General features: G+C 39.4%; 3 protein-coding genes across 4 annotated transcripts; 2 read left to right on the forward strand and 1 right to left on the reverse strand.

The window, feature by feature from the left end:
• Positions 1-766: 766 nt before the first annotated feature.
• kel (Kell metallo-endopeptidase (Kell blood group)) lies at positions 767-11,614 on the forward strand. Of its 2 annotated transcripts, none has more exons than XM_007550104.2 (18): positions 767-1,147; positions 3,513-3,810; positions 3,893-4,177; positions 6,177-6,298; positions 6,618-6,776; positions 6,938-7,009; positions 7,094-7,282; positions 7,914-8,074; positions 8,157-8,274; positions 8,363-8,458; positions 8,563-8,661; positions 8,748-8,825; positions 9,388-9,494; positions 9,579-9,668; positions 9,753-9,820; positions 10,452-10,612; positions 10,694-10,783; positions 11,367-11,614. In XM_007550104.2, exons 1-18 carry the CDS (start codon positions 782-784, stop codon positions 11,511-11,513), a joined length of 2,706 nt encoding a protein of 901 aa, XP_007550166.1. In that variant the 5' UTR covers positions 767-781; the 3' UTR covers positions 11,514-11,614. The 2 variants fall into 2 exon arrangements, with proteins under 2 accessions (XP_007550166.1, XP_016525977.1); XM_016670491.1 differs by having other exon boundaries at positions 800-1,147; positions 8,160-8,274.
• A 506-nt stretch (positions 11,615-12,120) lies between these two features.
• On the forward strand, positions 12,121-14,442 carry LOC103136725 (histone H1.1-like). Its single transcript, XM_007550102.2, has 3 exons — positions 12,121-13,082; positions 13,469-13,752; positions 13,906-14,442. Exons 1-3 carry the CDS (start codon positions 12,848-12,850, stop codon positions 14,347-14,349), a joined length of 963 nt encoding a protein of 320 aa, XP_007550164.2. The 5' UTR covers positions 12,121-12,847; the 3' UTR covers positions 14,350-14,442.
• Positions 14,443-15,091: 649 nt separating this feature from the next.
• emg1 (EMG1 N1-specific pseudouridine methyltransferase) lies at positions 15,092-17,104 on the reverse strand. Its single transcript, XM_007550108.2, has 5 exons — positions 16,897-17,104; positions 16,681-16,782; positions 16,290-16,431; positions 15,301-15,506; positions 15,092-15,214 (listed from the first exon to the last, which is right to left on the reverse strand). Exons 1-5 carry the CDS (start codon positions 17,041-17,043, stop codon positions 15,101-15,103), a joined length of 711 nt encoding a protein of 236 aa, XP_007550170.1. The 5' UTR covers positions 17,044-17,104; the 3' UTR covers positions 15,092-15,100.
• Positions 17,105-17,241: the final 137 nt, after the last annotated feature.

A 17,241-nucleotide genomic window follows, 5' to 3' on the forward strand; every position in this document is an offset into this window, starting at 1 on the left:
TACATAAATGTCATTCCTACTCTACTGCAATGTGCTTCAATGATGGAATTCAAGACTTTCATTTTGGCAACACTCCTGTTCCAGTATTCCACTGATTTTTTTTTTTTGTTTGTTTGTTTTGTTTTGTTTTCTTTCCAGTAAACCTTGTATGCTGTTGTGGAAAATAATTTCTGAGTAAGAAAATAGTTTGTTGCGCTTGAATTGAGCCTGGTGCAGCGAAATACCAGAATGAACTCAAGATGATAGTGATGCATGCTTTACTCCTAGTATTATGTCTTCTGTATTATGCGCCAATGTTTTTCAACTTTGTTCCCGAGTCTTTGCCATCACTGTGTATTTTAGGTATGACGCTTCAGTGACTTGGCATTACATTGTGCATCATTGTATTACCTGTGAATGCCTTGTCTTTACATATAACTTTTTTATATATATATATATACATTTGATACATAAGAATGTGTTAAAATGTCATCATTTAGCCTCGACCCTTTATTTTTTATTTTTTTTTGGCTGTATCAAAAGATCAAATTAAAAACAAATGCTTATTGCCAATTGTTTGTGCATATTTTCTGCTTTTTTGAACTTTTGATACGTGTCCAGTTTTACTCTCCACGTGACTTCAGTGAAACTTGTTTTCTGTGCTTTTCTGTCAGAATGGGACCTCCAGGCCGCTCTATCAGTTCCTCCCAGCCATGTGCTGCACTGATAATGACAGCAAACGTGCGTGTGCAACGCGTAGAGGTCCTTTCCAGGAAGACAAACTTACCTCCCACTTAATGCAATGTATAAGCAGAAGCGATGCGTTAGTGTTTACTCACCAATCACAGCTCTCCGTCCTGACTCTTTAATACGGCAGACAGGGGGGAAAAAAAATGTTTTGCTGTTGTCTAAAACAAAAACTAAACCCTGTCCGTGGAGAGCAGAGGGGTACTCCCTGCTTTATTTGGATTTTGAAGAGGTGAAGACGAAACCTGCAGAGCTGTTTTTATCGGAGAGTCAGATGAGGAAAGAGAGTGATGAAAAGAGATACAGAGCAGAGATGACAGCACTTTTGACGCAGCGGCCGCAGGAGGTGCGTGTGAAACCTAAACACCAAAACAGCGACAGAAACGGGGCAAGAATGAGTCAAACTTCAATCGAGCTTCAGGTAAGGTCTCTACAGTCATGTTTAAATGCTAATAACGCTGCTTGGTAATAAGGTACGAACTAACTTCTGCAAGTACGTCTGCCGAGTTCAATGGGGGGGAAAGTTGATTCCGAAAAACACCTGACGATCACTACGTCATCAGCAGAAAACGTGGAGCAAAATTTAACTTTGACAAAAGTTACATTTTTACAAATTCGTGCTTTCAAAACTTATTTTAAGAGCAAAATATATTTTTGAAAATACGACTAATATTTCAGAAGAAATTCTAAAACTAAATAGGAAATGGTACATAATGCTATAAAGGAAAGATTAGATTAAAAGGAAAGCAGTTAGCATTAGCTAGTGTCAGAAGCTTTTTTTTCAGAGGTTAAATAAACTTACTTGGGTGCGGTCCAACACTTCCCTTCCCTGAAGAGTCGTGAAAAAAAAAAATGGGTCCGCAATTTTAGTATGTTATTTTCAACGTATATTACTTAAAATTTGAGAATTGTTTAAATTCTATCTATGATATAAGAAATACAAAACTCGGAAAACAGCATGACACATTGATCTTTGGGCTTCAGAAAGCATAGAGTAAAACAAAAAAACAAACAAAAAACGGCCATATTTTGTCGTAAAATTACTGCAAAGACTCAAACAGCTCAACTTGGCAAATGTCAGGTGCAACTTTACTTATTGCACTGCGTATTCACTGCGCATTTCATTTTTATTATTGCCACCTCTTGTAAAAATGAATAAAAATGTCTTACAATAAATCCGTCGCCTTTGCAGCAACCTGATCCCACACACAATGTCTTTTTGTTTTGGAAAATATAATTTTTAGTTTGAGAAAATGTATATAGTAGTGGGGGGGGAAAGATATGTGTTAAACTATTAGAAATATTGGTTGGTTTTGTAGAAATTGCTTGGTTACCTCAAGCAATTTCTACAAAATATAGTGTACTGATTTCCTTAAGATATGCTTCAAATCCATCAGTTTCTTAATCTACAGGTAACATATGACTTCCTGTTTCTCTGAAGAGAAAATAGGATATGGCTTATTTCTCTTTGCCTCTTCTTAGCTTCTTAAAACTGGCTCACATTTTAAATAGGTTTTAATTTAAAAGACTAAACCAACTGGAACATTTCTGGTGTTGAACTTGAATTGTGTGCTTTGACCTACTTTGAAGTATGTTGGAAGATCTGTGATGCTGTGGGTCAAATGATCATCTAATAACCCTTAAAGTCATTTTAGAATGAATTGCAACATTAACTCTTTGAAATACCAGAACATTTTAACTAAAAATCTGGTGGTGGGACTAAAGCACTGTCCGTCAGCTTCCAAGTTGAAACAGCAGCACACAGTTTGAACATGTAGGAAGTTATGAAAATGCATTACTGCAACAAGAACCGTCCCTTTGCACAAGATGTATTCTCATTCTTGTATAATAAAAAATGTTTTCACCTAAATCAATCCTTTAAAGCTCTGGCTTTGAAAAGCATCTCTACTCACGCCTGACTGAAATGGCTGATTTACCTCTTGGCATGCCTTCATGTTCTGCAGAAGCCCAGTAGTAAACTGTTAATTTTATTCCTGAATCTCGAGACATGGAATTTGAGACACTGTTAGCAGGTATTTTTCCTGAATTTCCTTGTGTTTAGCGCCATGCGTCTCTCCATTAACTCCAACCAGGTTCCCTGTTCCTGCTGAAACGTGTCCCTGCTACATGATGCTGCCTCCGCTATGAATTGCAGTGTGGATGGAAACATAAAGGGACTAATCCTCACCTGTCAGACCCTTGACTTTACTTCAACATTATGCTTTTTTACGTTGGTGTCAAGTGTTCTATAACTTCATGGCTTCCCACACTTGAAGAGACTTAAGGATTTTCTTTCGCTTTTTTTTTCCTTTTCCTCAGGACATAAGTTTTTACGTTAAATGTCTTAAATATGCATTTAATAGAGCCTAACTGTAAAAACTAGCAGTGCAAACTGTACCTTCAATAAATTCTGTATTTCTTTTTCTCAAATGCAAATCCAAAGTCAAACTGCATTTCAGCTGAGACCAGTGAACGGCTCACTAGTAGTCCTTATTTAAACCAAGTCCTTTTCCCATGAAATGCTGTTTTGGAGGCTGTCTGCCTTCCTCAGCTTATGTTGCAAAATCAGCCAAATGGTTGGTGGATTCCTTATGTTACCTGAGTTGAGGGTGCTGCTGATTGGACCAGATTCCTTTCACCTGCAGAGAAGTGCTGCAGAGTGGCACACTAATGTGTGTGTTCATGCACCCACATCTGAGCCCAGGAGCAGATCTGCACAACAGTTGGTCTGTTTGGAGTGTTTCCTCAGATTTTCTTACAGTTTTGTTTCCTTCGCCCTCTTCCAGCCTCAGCAGTCGGACCACTCAGAGCCACGCCCAGAACCAGAGAGCCGGCTACAGCCTCCGCCTCAGCTGCAGCTGACAGAACAACCTCAGCATTCCCACCAGCTCCAGCAGCAGAACCCACTCCAGCCTGGGGAACCACAACTATTAAACACTGAGCGTCAAGAAAAGTCGGCGTGGGTAACGCCTCAGAGACTGTTCGGTCTTCTTCTGGTATTATTTATAGGAATTGCCATTCTGGGACTAGTCTACTACCTTCACCACATTCTGCACACGGGGAGTGGGAACATTGCAGCAAACGGTAGGCCTCCAGAACCAATCGTGAATAACGTATTAAAATGGTTTACCGACTTGTCTAATTGTCCTTCCACTGTGTCCTACAGTAACCCCATGTGTTTCTACCGCCTGTCAGTGGGCTGCTGCTCGTCTGTCCATGTCCACTGACCCCTTCGCCCAGCCCTGTGATTACTTTGTGTCCATATGTGGTTCAGAAGGACTCAAAAGCAAAGGGAGACAAAGAAGTCACGGTATACCGGGTCATTCACAAAACCCGATTGAAAGGTTAGCAGAAACGGACAAACAAAATAAAAACGAACACAGAAGACTGGGAGAAGATACGACTCTGAGCCGAAAAACTCTGCTGCTGCAGTATCTCAGAGGGATTTTAGGTAGGAAACAATCTGAAGCTTTTTGTAGTTTCTAATATGTGCAGCTGGTTGGTTTATTGATCTGGTTATGGTGCACTTGGGATACTCTGAGGGGAAAAAAATGACTGTGCTTAGATATTGGAGGAAACTGTGGATACAGATAATGCAGGAGAGTCCAGAGAGCATAATGGTTGAGATGATGGAGGTAACAATGGAGAGGATGATGGTTTAGACTCTCTTGCTTTAATCCTTGAAGCAAGAGACGAGGCTGGAAACAACGATGTGGAACACACTGGAAACTATGGGCAGAAAAGAAAGAAAGCATTGGACAGAGTCCCACAGAAAGAGTGTGTGTTGTCAACCAGACCTTCAAAAGGATAAATCGAGGCTCTGAGATTGGCGGGGAGGAATGGAGCTTGTGCTGAATCTATGTAGTCAAGCTAGTGACAGTGTGGAGGGCTATAAGTGTTTGGCCTGAAGGCTTGAATATGGCTGTGGGTGCCGGGGGTACAGCAAGATGCAATTTGTCCCCCATAAAGGGGACCAATGTTCCTGATAACACAGAGTGAGACATGTTATTTTTTTGCCTCCTGGCCAAGATATTTGAATCTCTGCTGGGTCCATGTGAACAGATCCATCTGTCATGTTTTGTGGAGCAGGACCAAACATTGGATGAGGCAGCCAGAATGGTATCAAGATTCTGCTTGATGTAAAAATTCATATTTTCTACATTTTTGTGCTTCCACTTGGGTCTAAACTGCTTTAAAAAAAAAAACAAAAAAAGAACAAAAACAGCCCAAACGCAGGAGTCTCTAGTAATGCTCCTCAAAGTCTTATGGTTGTATAATTGTGCATCTGTTTGCAGTCGTGAGTGTAAACTTTGAGTTGGAGGACGTGGCCAGCAGCAGCAGCAGCTCAGTTGGATTTAAAGTGACGGCTCAGTTTTAGCTCATTCTGAAATGAACTCAAAATATTCAGAACTGACCAGACTAAAATCTCATCATCTAAGAAAGATTTTGTGCAAAAAAAAAAAAAAAAAATGTGATGAACATATTTTTAATAGCCCATAGACCTATTCTGACCTACTCAAGGAAGCATAATACGTCACCTTTAATGAAAATGCAAAATGCATGCTTTCAAAAACTAGAAGTGTCATCAGGTTGACAAATTAGTGTATTATTGCCATGCATTGTATTGGAGTTACAAAATAAATGCATAGGTTGAATAGAGTAAGGTAGCATGGCAAATTGTGCTTTAATGGAGTTGTGGCAACGTTTCATCAAAAGAAATATTAAATTGTTTAAGATATGGAAAAACTCACTTACATACCACAATAACACAAAAATCTGCATAAACTAAAGTCATTACTCCATATCTTTGTATTCAGGAGTTTAATCAGTTCAAAGACAACAGGTATATGAAATTATACATCTTGGCATGCAGACTATTTCAACAGTTTTGTTCTGAATGAATGGGTTAATCTCAGTGGCTCAGTGAATTCCTGTATTCAGCGACAAAGTGAAAAGTCCCATGTTCATCAGCTTTCTGCTCAGTCAGTAGCTACAGACTTCCAAAATGTGATACAACCATTAGATTAACTAAACAGCCGTGCATAGAGAGCTTCATGGAATAGGTTTCCATGACTAAGCAGCTGCTGCCAAGCTGTAATTACCAAGTGTAATGCAAAATGTTTAATGCAGAGGAGAGGAGTGACTCATACTGCTCTGGGTATTAGAGGAGTGTAGCCTTGTAGGAGCAGAGTGTGGACCAACTCTACATTATGCTTTTGCATTAAAGTTCATGTGTGTATGTAAATCGTTTTGGCTATATATTCTATAATCACCTCTGTGGTCGTGACTTCATAGGATGTGTGGTTAGTAGAGGAGGCTTGGAGCATCAGTCACTCTGTCAGACATGGTGATTGCAGCTTTAAATGTGTTTCTTTGACAGGAAATGGAGAGGTTGACCAGGATAAAGATTTAATAAAGATAGGTTTAAATCTTGTTTATCTGTCTACCAGAGACCAACCAAAGTTCAAGCAGCTCAGCAGTTCAGAAGACTAAAGACTTCTACCATTCCTGCTTAGACACCAGATCTCTGGAAGCTGCGGGTGCAGAGCCATTTCTCAGACTCATCCAGAAGGTATGAACATGGTGCTTCTTTTAAAACTCGTTTCAAGACAGTTTATTATGTACCTGACAGGCTGTTTTTAGTGGTGGCTGCATCCTTGTTTCAGTCATTAAGTACAGAAAAACCCGAGATTGTCAAACCAACCTTGTTTCTACCTTTTATATTAAGAAATGTTCTCAAATGTAAGATATTTCACAACGTGAGGCAACAAACTTAATCAGTTATTCCCCGCAGCATCTGAGTCAACCCCCTTGTCGATCCAATTATATGACTGTGTTTATTATCCTCTTTCTTGCTTTTGTCAAATTTCTCTCTGTGTATCTGTGTACAGTTGGGAGGCTGGGCTGTGTCCGGACAGTGGAATAGGACTGACTTCAACTACACCCTCGGTTTGTTAATGAGGGAATATGAGACGTTTCCATTCTTCAACCTCTACGTAGGCAAAGACCCGAATGAAGCTGCCAGCAACAGGACAAAGAGATACATTCAGGCCAGTGTCTTAATTATCTGATATTTATAACCCAAATGTTTTAGGGTGCAGCAAAAATACAGCAAGTTGACTCTTCTGTTAAGAGTAATTTTGGAGATGATGTAAACAAAGTGAGAATGATGTTATTGTCTTAACTCGAGCATTCGTCCTCTTATTAACAGATTGATCAGCCGGATCTATTGATCCCAATTGAGTGGAACAGCAACACGCAAAAGTCGAGAGCTAAAACTGAGGTTGGTCACTCATGTCCTAATTCCTGCAGTAGATATTTCCCAGATTAAAGTCGATGTTTAATCTAAGAGTATATTTGAATGCAGACTTTGCGTCCCTTCCTGGCATCATGTCAGAGCTACCTGGCTTTCCTGGGATCCCCGCCGTCCATGAGGATGCTTCACGTTGGCACGTTCATCTCTCTGTCCTCAGAGCTCGCTGTCGCCGCTTCACCTCTGCAGTACCGCCTGTCAAAGGGACAGCTCTATCAGCGAATGACAATAAGAGATCTGCAGGTGCAAGTCCGGTCTGCTCTGTCCGTGTTTCATTGTTTCAGACATTTAACGATTCTGCTAAACACAGAGAAAGTCCACAATCAGGGTTAGATTAACTACTGTTTCAATTCAGGACTAACCAGGAAATAATTTTCAAAGTTTTACGACTTAAACTTACTCTTATTATACATGCTCTGACATATTTTTACAGGCATTCAGGCAAGACAAAATCTGAGTTCAGCACACCACATGTTGGAGACCCATGATAACATTTGCATTGGATACATTTTTAAGATTAATTTAAGGAGTCATCAATGATATTTTAAAAGGATTTGGTGAAAGCAGTTTATATATGTGTGTAAGGTCAGATGGGAACAGGTAATACAAGTAAAAAACATAACTACAACACTTTTCCAAATATATATTTTTTCAATATAAAACTTAATCTCATACTTACAGTAGGTAATGTTTATATATTGCAACAGCGTAAAGTACTTACAGTAACAACGCGTAGTGTTTACTTTTTCTTCTTGAGCTACAAACGGCACCATAGGCTCACCACCTTAAAACTTTTAAACCAATACCAGTGGTACCAATGACTTGTATCTCTGGAAGCATAATTTTACAGATGAAAATAAATATTCTCCCACAGAGCCAGGCCCCTGCTATTGACTGGTTGGGCTGTCTGGAGGCTGCTTTCCATCCTCTGTCCCTCACAGAAGACGATCATGTCCTCCTGCACAACTTACCTTACATCATTCAAATGTCCCGCATCATCAACAAATGGTTGCATAAGTCTGAAATGAGTAACAGGTAATATTAAGTTATTAAAACAGGATCTTAGTGTCTCAGAGTGCTTTTATTAAATCTTTTCTTGCCACTTTGTTGGGCGAAGCGGTACTCTTCACACCTTTATGGTCCTGAATCTGTTGCACACCCTGATGCCCGCCATAGATTCCAGATTTTCAGAAACGGCAAGGAATTTTTCTTTGGCACTGGGGAACATCGAAGAGGTCAGTCAGGATGGCTTGAGTCAAAACACAAGCAGAAGTGTGAATGGATTAATTGAGTCATGTGTTGGGACTTTTTTTTTTTTACCAGGAAGTCCCTCGCTGGAAACGCTGCATACTGGAGACCGAAAGAGGATTTGATTCAGTTTTTGCACATCTTCTCAGTGAGACGACTTCTCGTCGAGAGGTGAATTTGACACCGTAACACAAACTGAACTGATTGAATGATTTAAATCTCCATCTAACGCAGTTTGCATTCCTCCTCCCCCTCCCCCTCCCCCCCCATAACAGACAGAAGAAATTGTTGAAAATGTCTTTTTTGCCTTCATATCTAAAATAATGGATCTCAGGTGGAAAGATCAAAATTCTTTTCAGCGTTTCATTGACAAGGTGAAAAGGAAATCTGAATTTCTAGATTTGAATTAGTCTGCATCTCGTTTACAGTTTTAACGTTACTGGAGCTTTTCTTTCTCCAGGTTTACTCCTCACCTCCAAGACTATTGTCCTCAAAGGAGATTTCTAATGAAGATGATCTTGACCTATTGTTCTCTGAGGTACGCAGCAGAATTTTTTTTAAAACTAAAATTATGTGTAATTTGTTTCTGAGTAACCAGCTGTTGTTGTTATCTGTGCCTGTGGTGTATCGCATAAAATCCCTCCAAAATTCAGTGGGTTTGGTTGTGGTTGAAATATTTCAAAATAGAAAGAGGTTTGAGGGTTATGAATGCCTAGATGTGGCACTATGCATGACCATAGTAGCTTGCTGTGCAGTGTGTGTGTCCTTGAAGTATCAGTAAAATGAAGAAGTTGGCAATAAACACTTGAGAACTTCCCTCAGTGATCTCTCTTGATTCAAAGGTTCAAGCTAATGCTTAACAAACAAAAAATATCCCTTTGAAAATGATCAAACACGGGGCAGTCGACTGGAAAAAACATCAAATGCCGAAATGAAAAAAAAAAAAATCACAAAATCTAAACAGCTGTTTATGAAGGCATTAAAATTGCTCTTGTCTGGCAAGAGCAATTTTAATAGAGCAATTTGCCAGCAAGAGCATTTTTTTTTTTTACTGCTAATGGACAAAGAAAACACTGACCCAGTAACGCCAATGATTTCAGGTGACGGTCAGCTCCAGTGGCTTCTTTACCAACTACCTTCAGCTACTTTCCCTTTGGCAGAAGAGACGCAGTAAACTCTTGGCTACGCAGACTGAGGATGCCGACATGCAAGTTTCTCCTTCACCACGTTTAGCTATTAAATTCTGGATAAACTCTTGAAACATGCAATAATCCTCTCGTATTTATTTCAGCCTGTCTGTCGCGCCCTCTCTAGTGAGTAATGGGCTTCTCTTCCCAATGGGAATGTTCGTCCCTCCTCTTTTCCACCCGACCTATCCAAAGTAAGTTATGTTCAAGGAAAAACATTGCCGGATGTATTATTTGCTGATTTGATCACAACAACTCACTTCTTTTCTTGTGAACAGGGCCATGAATTATGGTGCCGTGGGTTTCCTTGTTGCTAAAGATATCTTTCATTTGTTTCTGCCTGAGAGTAAGAAAAGTTTAAAAGTTGATTTGTGTTTTTAACGTTTGGTCTTGCATTATGCTGCATTTTGTGCTCATTACTACGCATTCAGATTTTGATTGCAAGTGTTTCGGGAAGAGTAGGAGCTTCTTAAAGAGACAGAGGCCAATTTCAAAGCATCAAATTAGATAGTTTAATTTTATTGAACGTAATGTAATACAAAGTCAAAAATGTTTTTAAATTATGTTTGATAGAACATTTTCATAACAGCTGAAGGTAACATAGTTACTTGATTGTGCTACAAAATGTCACCATGTACCTGGAAAATAAACAATACTGCCGCTTTAGAAGGATTCAAGTCAGCAAATTGAGCCATTCTTGTGGCTTAATGTTTTTTATTTCTGAAACTACAGATGAGAGTTAAATTTTGATAGAAGATAAATTTTGCTGCAGGCTAATACATTTTTTTGTATGTATAGACTACTTGGACTATCACTGATTTGTGCCCTGAATTTCATCATAAGAACCGCATTAGGAATATATTTAGAGAGAAAAGCAGGGATGTGTTCAATATCCATTTTTCCATCGTAGCCCTTGTAATAGTGTAAAAGTGGATCAGTTTTGTCGATATTAAGCTATGATGTCTGTTGTGTTGCAGTTTATTCTCACAGCCCGACTATGCGTGCTGTGGGAGAATGTGTGTGGACTCACTACCTCAAAGCTACTGAAAAAGCAGGACAAGTTCGGGCGACTATTCTGCCTACAGCGCGGCAGGAGGAGGTGTGGTTGCAATACTCTGCACTGCAGGTGGCGCTGCAGGTAAGGAAGCATATTGAAGCTACAGAGTTTTGTGTGAAGCACTTTAGGTCTGTCCTTTCACATTTTTTCCTCTTTCCTCAGGCCTATCATCAGAGTCTAAGCCAGAATCCTGCAGACACCTCGGTTTCAGGGTTACATCACACGCAGCTGTTTTTCAGATCTTTCTCTCAGGTAATGTTGGCCTTTCCTCATCCTAACGACCAGCACAACGGTACGGTTGGCATGGATGGACGGATGGACGGATGGATGGACGGATGGATGGATGGATGGATGGACGGACGGACGGATAGATGGATGGATGGAAAAGAGAGAAGGAAGGAGAGGAAGAAGTAAGGAAAGGGAAAGAAAAAGAAAGGAAGAAGGAAAGTAGGAAAAAGAGCTAAAGAGTGAAGGAAAGAGAGGGGGAAAAAACAAAGGAGACCAGGAAAGAATGGAAGAATGAAAGAAAGAAGGAAAGCAGGAAAGAATGAGAAAAAGAAACAGTGATGGAGGGAAGGAAAGAAGAAAGTCAAGAAAGGGGAAGAAAGAAAGTGAAAGGAAGAAGGAAAGTAGGACAAATGTGAAAGAATGAAGGAAAGAGAGAGCAGGAAAGGGAGAGAAAAGAGGAAAGAAATAAGAAAAACAGGAAATGAGAGAAAAAGGTAGACACGGAGGAATGAATGAATGAATTAATCTCTCCATTACTAGCTTGACTTTCCTGCTGTTTTATCTTGTATTTCTGAGCCACTAGCTGTAATGATTTACTGTCCTGCAGGTGAGCTGTGACACTGACCCAGACGGTGAGTCCATGCCTCTGGACGCCTCCTTCTTGATCCCGGTCATGTGTTCCCAGTCTGGTCTGTGTCCAACAAGCCCACAGTGCTCACTTAAAACTCAACAGGACAAATCACAAGCATGCTGACCACAGTCTGTAACCACGAGCTGGACGTCAACCCCAGAAATATTCTGGGTTCAGGAATATTCACATCATTAAAACTTTTTTAATACATATATGTACACTTCAACACTGCAGTTTTTTTTACTAGCCCTGGTTGTTTTTCTAATATGATCCAAATTGCATTACTTGCACAAGTTGTTCGGGATTGGTTTAAATAACAAACATTATTTTTTTAAATATAATTTTATTTAGTGGTGAGAGTTTTAACAAAGGAAGTATAAGCTACGTGTTTTATGTGAACTGTCTGCTGTTAATATCACTCAGAGGAAGAATTTGTTTATTGCATTTTATCCAGGCATATCTCTCAAAAACACAAATTATGACAATTTTGCTTCGTTGGGCCTCTAACTTAAATACAAATAAATCTACTAATACTGATAGAAGTAGTTTATCTGTGAAGATTTAAAAGAATCAGGTATTTTGTAACGACACAAAGAATGTTCATTCAAATCAATAAAAATTGGTTCTGGACTCTTTATCTGCTCTGATTAGAGAGATATTCTCCAAGATTTTGTGCAAGACAGAAAATGAGGTTCAGATGCTCCGCTATGACGTTTTTAAAAAGCGAAAAGGATACATAGAGACAGTGAAGCCACTAAATGTTCGCAAAGATGCATTTGAAAGCATTGTTTAGAAGTTCAAAGTTAAAGGAACAGCAGCGTTGCCACTGAGACGTGGCAGAAAGAAGACATTAGTGGCTGCCATTTCTGGAAAAGGGAACAAGTAGAATCAAATAAGACAAACAAAAAATTCCATTGGCTCATACTGGAAAAACCTATACGTTTTCCAGACTCTTGTAATGAATGAGTTTAATATGTTTGTGTCACCAGAAGTAATTAAAAGTTGCATTTTCATATTTAATTTGTAGACACCATGTATAACATTGGTTCTGTTGGGTTATTTAAATGGTTCTGTTTAGTTTGTTTATTGCAAAAAGCTACTAATTTGCATGATTTGCCAAAAAGTCCAGTCTACACTGAAGTAAGAAAAAAATTCAGGTGCTACTCTAATTCTGCAGTCACCTTCAGTTTATTATAATATTTGAACACAAACAAACTAACTGGTTCATAGACCTTTAAAAACTCATTTGAAATGGCTCTGGCACTTCTCCAGAGCTTTATCACAGCTGTTATTAGGTTGCTATGGGAACAGATTTGTAAAAAATAAAAACATACAAAACAGTTGTTTACTTTTAAATGCAACAAAGCATGATTTTGAAAAAAACTCTCTGGCCATTTAAAATTAGCTTCCGTGTTTTTGATTTCTTTCTGGGTTACAATGTCTGATTCTTTCATAAAATGAAGAAAAAAAACGGAGCAAAAAAGGCTTTGCAGGGAGGGGTCAAGGAAAATTCTTCCATCAGTTTTAAAACAAACGAGAAGAAACTATTAGGTGTGTCAAAACAGCACAATAATCCCTCAAAAAACCCAGCGGGAAGAGGCCTTGGAAAAGCCGGAGCCAAACGTCTGGGTCGGCTTCTGAAGCGAGTCGTTCAGCCTCGGGAGGAACCGGCGGCCGTGGCTGCACTTCCAAGTAAGTCAAATCTAAGGAAAGTTTCAGGTTAACTGCTGAGTTGTTGAATTTAATGTCACTATTTGCAAAGAGATTAAAAGCCAAAAAAAAAGCCAACTCCAAAAACAATATAGGATATCTTGGACTGAAAGATAAGTAGCTTCCGCTCATCTGATTTCTTAAACATTTCACCAATTACACCTCTTGCTGTCGAGTTTAAATCTTTATGTTCAGCTCCTTCCAGCTACACCTTAAGCTACTTAGTCTGTCAACATTTTACATTTCTTAAACTTGGCGGATTTTATCATTTGACTCCTACATTGATTATATTTTCCACATCTTTCAGTTTATTTAACAATACAAAATACAATTTAAAGAGCTAGAATTAAAACCTTCTAATGTTTCAGAGACTCCCGTTCGTCTTTTCAAGCATCAGATCGAGAAGAAAGCTGATAGTGCGCCCACGGCAAAGTTCTCGAGGCAGCAGGTTTCCAAGCTCATCCTCAATGTGGTCTCCCAGTGCAAACATAAAGGTGGCATCTCCATGGATGAGCTCAAGGAGACACTGGCCGCCGAAGGCTATGATGTTGCAAAGAACAACCGGCAAGTTAAGGTGGTGACGGAGCAGCTGGTCAACAACAAGACACTGGTGCGAACTACGAGAAACACCTCACTGAGACTCAACAATAAGGTAAAAACCGAATCTGCTCCTTTCACCGAGTGGCATTTCAGCTCTGTGTCCAGATTATTTTTAACGGGATGTTCGGATGTTACAATTTTAGTAACTGTTTGGTCAAATATCAGATCAGCTTTACTGTATACATTTTTATCCCTTTAAAAACAGAAAGCAATAAAAATAAAGAGTGCAAAGATGAACAAATCAACATCTCAGAAGCCCCCACAAGAGCCCGCGAAGAAGACTTCAGCCCAAAAGAACCCTGAAGAAGAGACAAAGACACAGAAAAATAACAAAAATCTGGCCAAAGCAAAAGTCAAAATACAAAAAATGCAAAGAAACACTGACAAAGCAGCACCAAAGTCCAAGAAACAAAGAAAGCAGTCGCCCAAACCCAAAAGAAAACCCCAGAAACGAGCCAGGAAGAGACCTCAACTCAGAAACAACCGATCCATGCGAGCTCAAACGCCACCAGCAAAGACTAAAAAGACACATAGGCATCAACCAAAACAGGTCAAATCTTCTAGGAGAAAACAATCACAAAGACGGAAACTTCCTACAAGAAGATCAAAGCGGCAGAGAAAGCATCGCAGGTGTTGCAGGAGTTGCTAGAACTAAGACTGGCAATAAACTGAAGTATTTTTATCAATCTGACCGTTCTTTGTTGCTTTAACTGTGTTGAATAAAAACTTTTCATCCATTTAATTATTTTCCGTTAATTGCTGATATAAAGATGTTATAGCTGCTTTGTTTCAGATTGCAATAAAAGGAAAAGAAACACCCTCTCCTAAAAATACATCTTACTTTAAACTTTGTGTGACACAGTTTGGTACAAAAGAAGATTAGGTATAGAAGTAACCATAAGGTCCAATAAAAATCATACTCATGGAGGAAAAGACACAGATTCATGGATAATTCCTTTAGTATCAATTATGAGGTTAACAAGCAGCGCTGAAACGCACCATCCTGGCTCATCTCCATGTGTGGCTGCATAAAACCTTAGAAATTTTACAAGGGAGATGCAGGAGCACTGAACTGAACAGAGGAGAAATCACAGCCACTTTAAACTAGAAAACAAAACTTTTCCAATCCAATCAATCATTATAATAATTTTTATTTCTTTGTTATCTGGAAACAATATAAAAATGATCCCATTATGCTGACAGAATGATTTTTGTTTTCACGTTTCTCATCTTGAGAAAACAAACAAAAACAATATTTATGTGGGAGTGGGCGATCTCTCCTCCTCCTGTCGTTGTTCTTGTGGCAACGCTCAGCATTTGTTCCAGTAAATCTGGTCCACTGCAATCAGAACCATGTAATTACAGTTGTTTCCCTTCAGCAGTTCATCGTAATCCGTTTGTCACAGGACGCCCCACACCTCCTCAAAGGCGGAGCATATTTTGGCACAGGTCAGAGCTGCAGAGAGGGGGTAGTTACTTATAGAGACTGTCTGCTCGGTGTAGTCCACATTCACCTGAGGGGAAAGAAAACCCAACACTGGGTTATATTGAGAAATTATTTGAAACCGTGAAACAAGAACTATCTGTATCCTCTCCTCACCGAACCATGTGCAAACGCTCCGATCACCACTGCTGCAGGGCCCTCTGGCACCACGGTCCGAGCGTTAACGGCCTCCCCGGCGGAGAAGGACATGCCGATGCGGGGGCAGCCGGGAGGCAGGTGGTCAGACACCGGGTTTTTAATCATCTTCAGCAGCTTCTGAGGGCCGTCAGCGGCCCTGACGCTCAGTTTGTGCAGCAGCTGAACTTTGGTGTTGGAGAGAGAAGAAATGGTCAAAGAGATGGAGAGAAAACCTGGCTATGCATTAAAAAGGAGATAGCAAAAGTCGTTATCCCTCTTCAACTGTTCAATGCTTTGTCACATTATGACTACAACCTTTAGTGTACTTTAGGTTAGATTAGACAGAACTTTATTGTTAATCCCTCATGAAAGTTCCTCTGTGAAATTCAGTTTCCAGCAACAGCTTTATGTGCTTGGCCAACACAAAGAAGTGAACAACTGTGAGGTGGAAGGGAATCGATAGACGATTTCTAACAGTTTGACAAACAGAAGAAATAATAATGAAAAAAAAAAAAACATGACAGTCATTTTTATTAAGTTCCCTTTAATCTGATGAATCTAAACATCAAATGTTAAAAGATTTTCTTCATAAATTCTCTGATTAAGGGAGTCAATCTGAGTGCAATCTTCTGATCTCGACATGAATCCAGCTGCTCTGTGAAGGCCTCAGAGGTTTGTTAGGAAACATCAGAGCATGAATCACACAAGCAGCCGATAGGCCAATGGGAACTCTGGAGGAGCTGTAAAGATCCACAGCTCGGTTGGGAAAAATCTGTCAGCAGGAAAACTATCACTGATTCATGTCACAAATCTCACAGCCACTGAAAAGTGGCACAGAGGTTTTTATTAAAACAGAACCTTTGCAGTTTGGCAAACACCATCTACCGAACACAATCACAATGTAAAAGCAGATTAAGGGGAATAAATACTTTTGCAAGCCACTGTAAACAACAAAAAAGAAACAATACCCATTAAACCACAGAAGCGGGTGAAAGTTCTGGGGATGCGGGTCTGTGGATTGATCTCTATTAGGGCGTTTTTCTCGGTGTGGATGTAAACCTGCAATAGGCCCGCCCTGTTCAGCGGACTGTCCATCAGCATAAGCAGACACTAAAATGAAGGGACAGATTGTTTTCAGAAACCTTAATCAGGCACATACTGTAAGAAAAGTTAAAAAAAAAAACACAACCACGCAAAAACAAACAAAAAAAAAACAAATCAAGGATTATGATAAAAAGTAGTAATTTCAGATATCTGAGAATAAGTGGGAAAAGCATTGAAATCAATTTCTATTCATAATAATTCAGAATAAATAAAGGTGTAAAAAGCTTTTCAAGCTGATGTAAGGTTTGTGTTTACCTGATGTGTGATGTCTGGTCTTATGTGCCCCGGATCTCTTCCACTTTTGATGATCATGTTTTTGTGCTGATCGCAGTTTAACAACTCAAATGTTTTACCAACCTGTAAGACACAAACCAAACAGCAACAAGCATAGATCAGAATTAAATCCTCTCAGCGTTAGCTGGTCACAGATGTTGGTTGTGTTTGTAATTAAGAGCAGCGTTATTCTCTAACCTTCACAGTTTCTACCGATGCTCCCTCCAGAATAACAATGAGCCTTCTTTCAGCCATTCGATCATGGAGGTTGATTTTGCCTGTTTTTGCTGCTTTTGGTTCATATTCATCCAAATGTTCCAGACCACGCTTCTTTCCAGATGCCATGACTCCTTTTGTTAGTCGCAGAAAGATGACGTCAGTATGGAAACCGCATAGAGGTCTCTTTTAAAAAAAATAAATAAATAAATAAATACTGTAACCACATAAAGTAATGCATTTATATAAGCTAATCTGTTTAGTTTTACATAAATGATGAATGAGAACATTTACCATTTTGTTTAAATAAATCCAAAATATTTTAAT

Source organism: Poecilia formosa, unplaced genomic scaffold (assembly GCF_000485575.1).
Source record: "Poecilia formosa unplaced genomic scaffold, Poecilia_formosa-5.1.2 Scaffold34, whole genome shotgun sequence".
NCBI classification, from domain to species: Eukaryota; Metazoa; Chordata; class Actinopteri; order Cyprinodontiformes; family Poeciliidae; genus Poecilia; species Poecilia formosa.

What these genes read in the sequence shown, in the direction of transcription:
- kel (XM_007550104.2), top strand. Translation starts at nt 782, where the DNA reads ATGTATAAGCAGAAGCGATGCGTTAGTGTTTACTCACCAATCACAGCT. An exon ending in TTCAGCGTTTCATTGACAAG is followed by an intron (nt 8,662 to 8,747) that starts GTGAAAAGGAAA and finishes TTCTTTCTCCAG; the next exon opens with GTTTACTCCTCACCTCCAAG. An exon ending in TCATTTGTTTCTGCCTGAGA is followed by an intron (nt 9,821 to 10,451) that starts GTAAGAAAAGTT and finishes GTTGTGTTGCAG; the next exon opens with TTTATTCTCACAGCCCGACT.
- LOC103136725 (XM_007550102.2), top strand. Translation starts at nt 12,848, where the DNA reads ATGAAGAAAAAAAACGGAGCAAAAAAGGCTTTGCAGGGAGGGGTCAAG. An exon ending in GGCCGTGGCTGCACTTCCAA is followed by an intron (nt 13,083 to 13,468) that starts GTAAGTCAAATC and finishes CTAATGTTTCAG; the next exon opens with AGACTCCCGTTCGTCTTTTC. An exon ending in CACTGAGACTCAACAATAAG is followed by an intron (nt 13,753 to 13,905) that starts GTAAAAACCGAA and finishes CTTTAAAAACAG; the next exon opens with AAAGCAATAAAAATAAAGAG.
- emg1 (XM_007550108.2), bottom strand. Translation starts at nt 17,043, where the DNA reads ATGGCATCTGGAAAGAAGCGTGGTCTGGAACATTTGGATGAATATGAA. An exon ending in GACCAGACATCACACATCAG is followed by an intron (nt 16,432 to 16,680) that starts GTAAACACAAAC and finishes CCTTCATTTTAG; the next exon opens with TGTCTGCTTATGCTGATGGA. An exon ending in GAGCGTTTGCACATGGTTCG is followed by an intron (nt 15,215 to 15,300) that starts GTGAGGAGAGGA and finishes CTTTCCCCTCAG; the next exon opens with GTGAATGTGGACTACACCGA.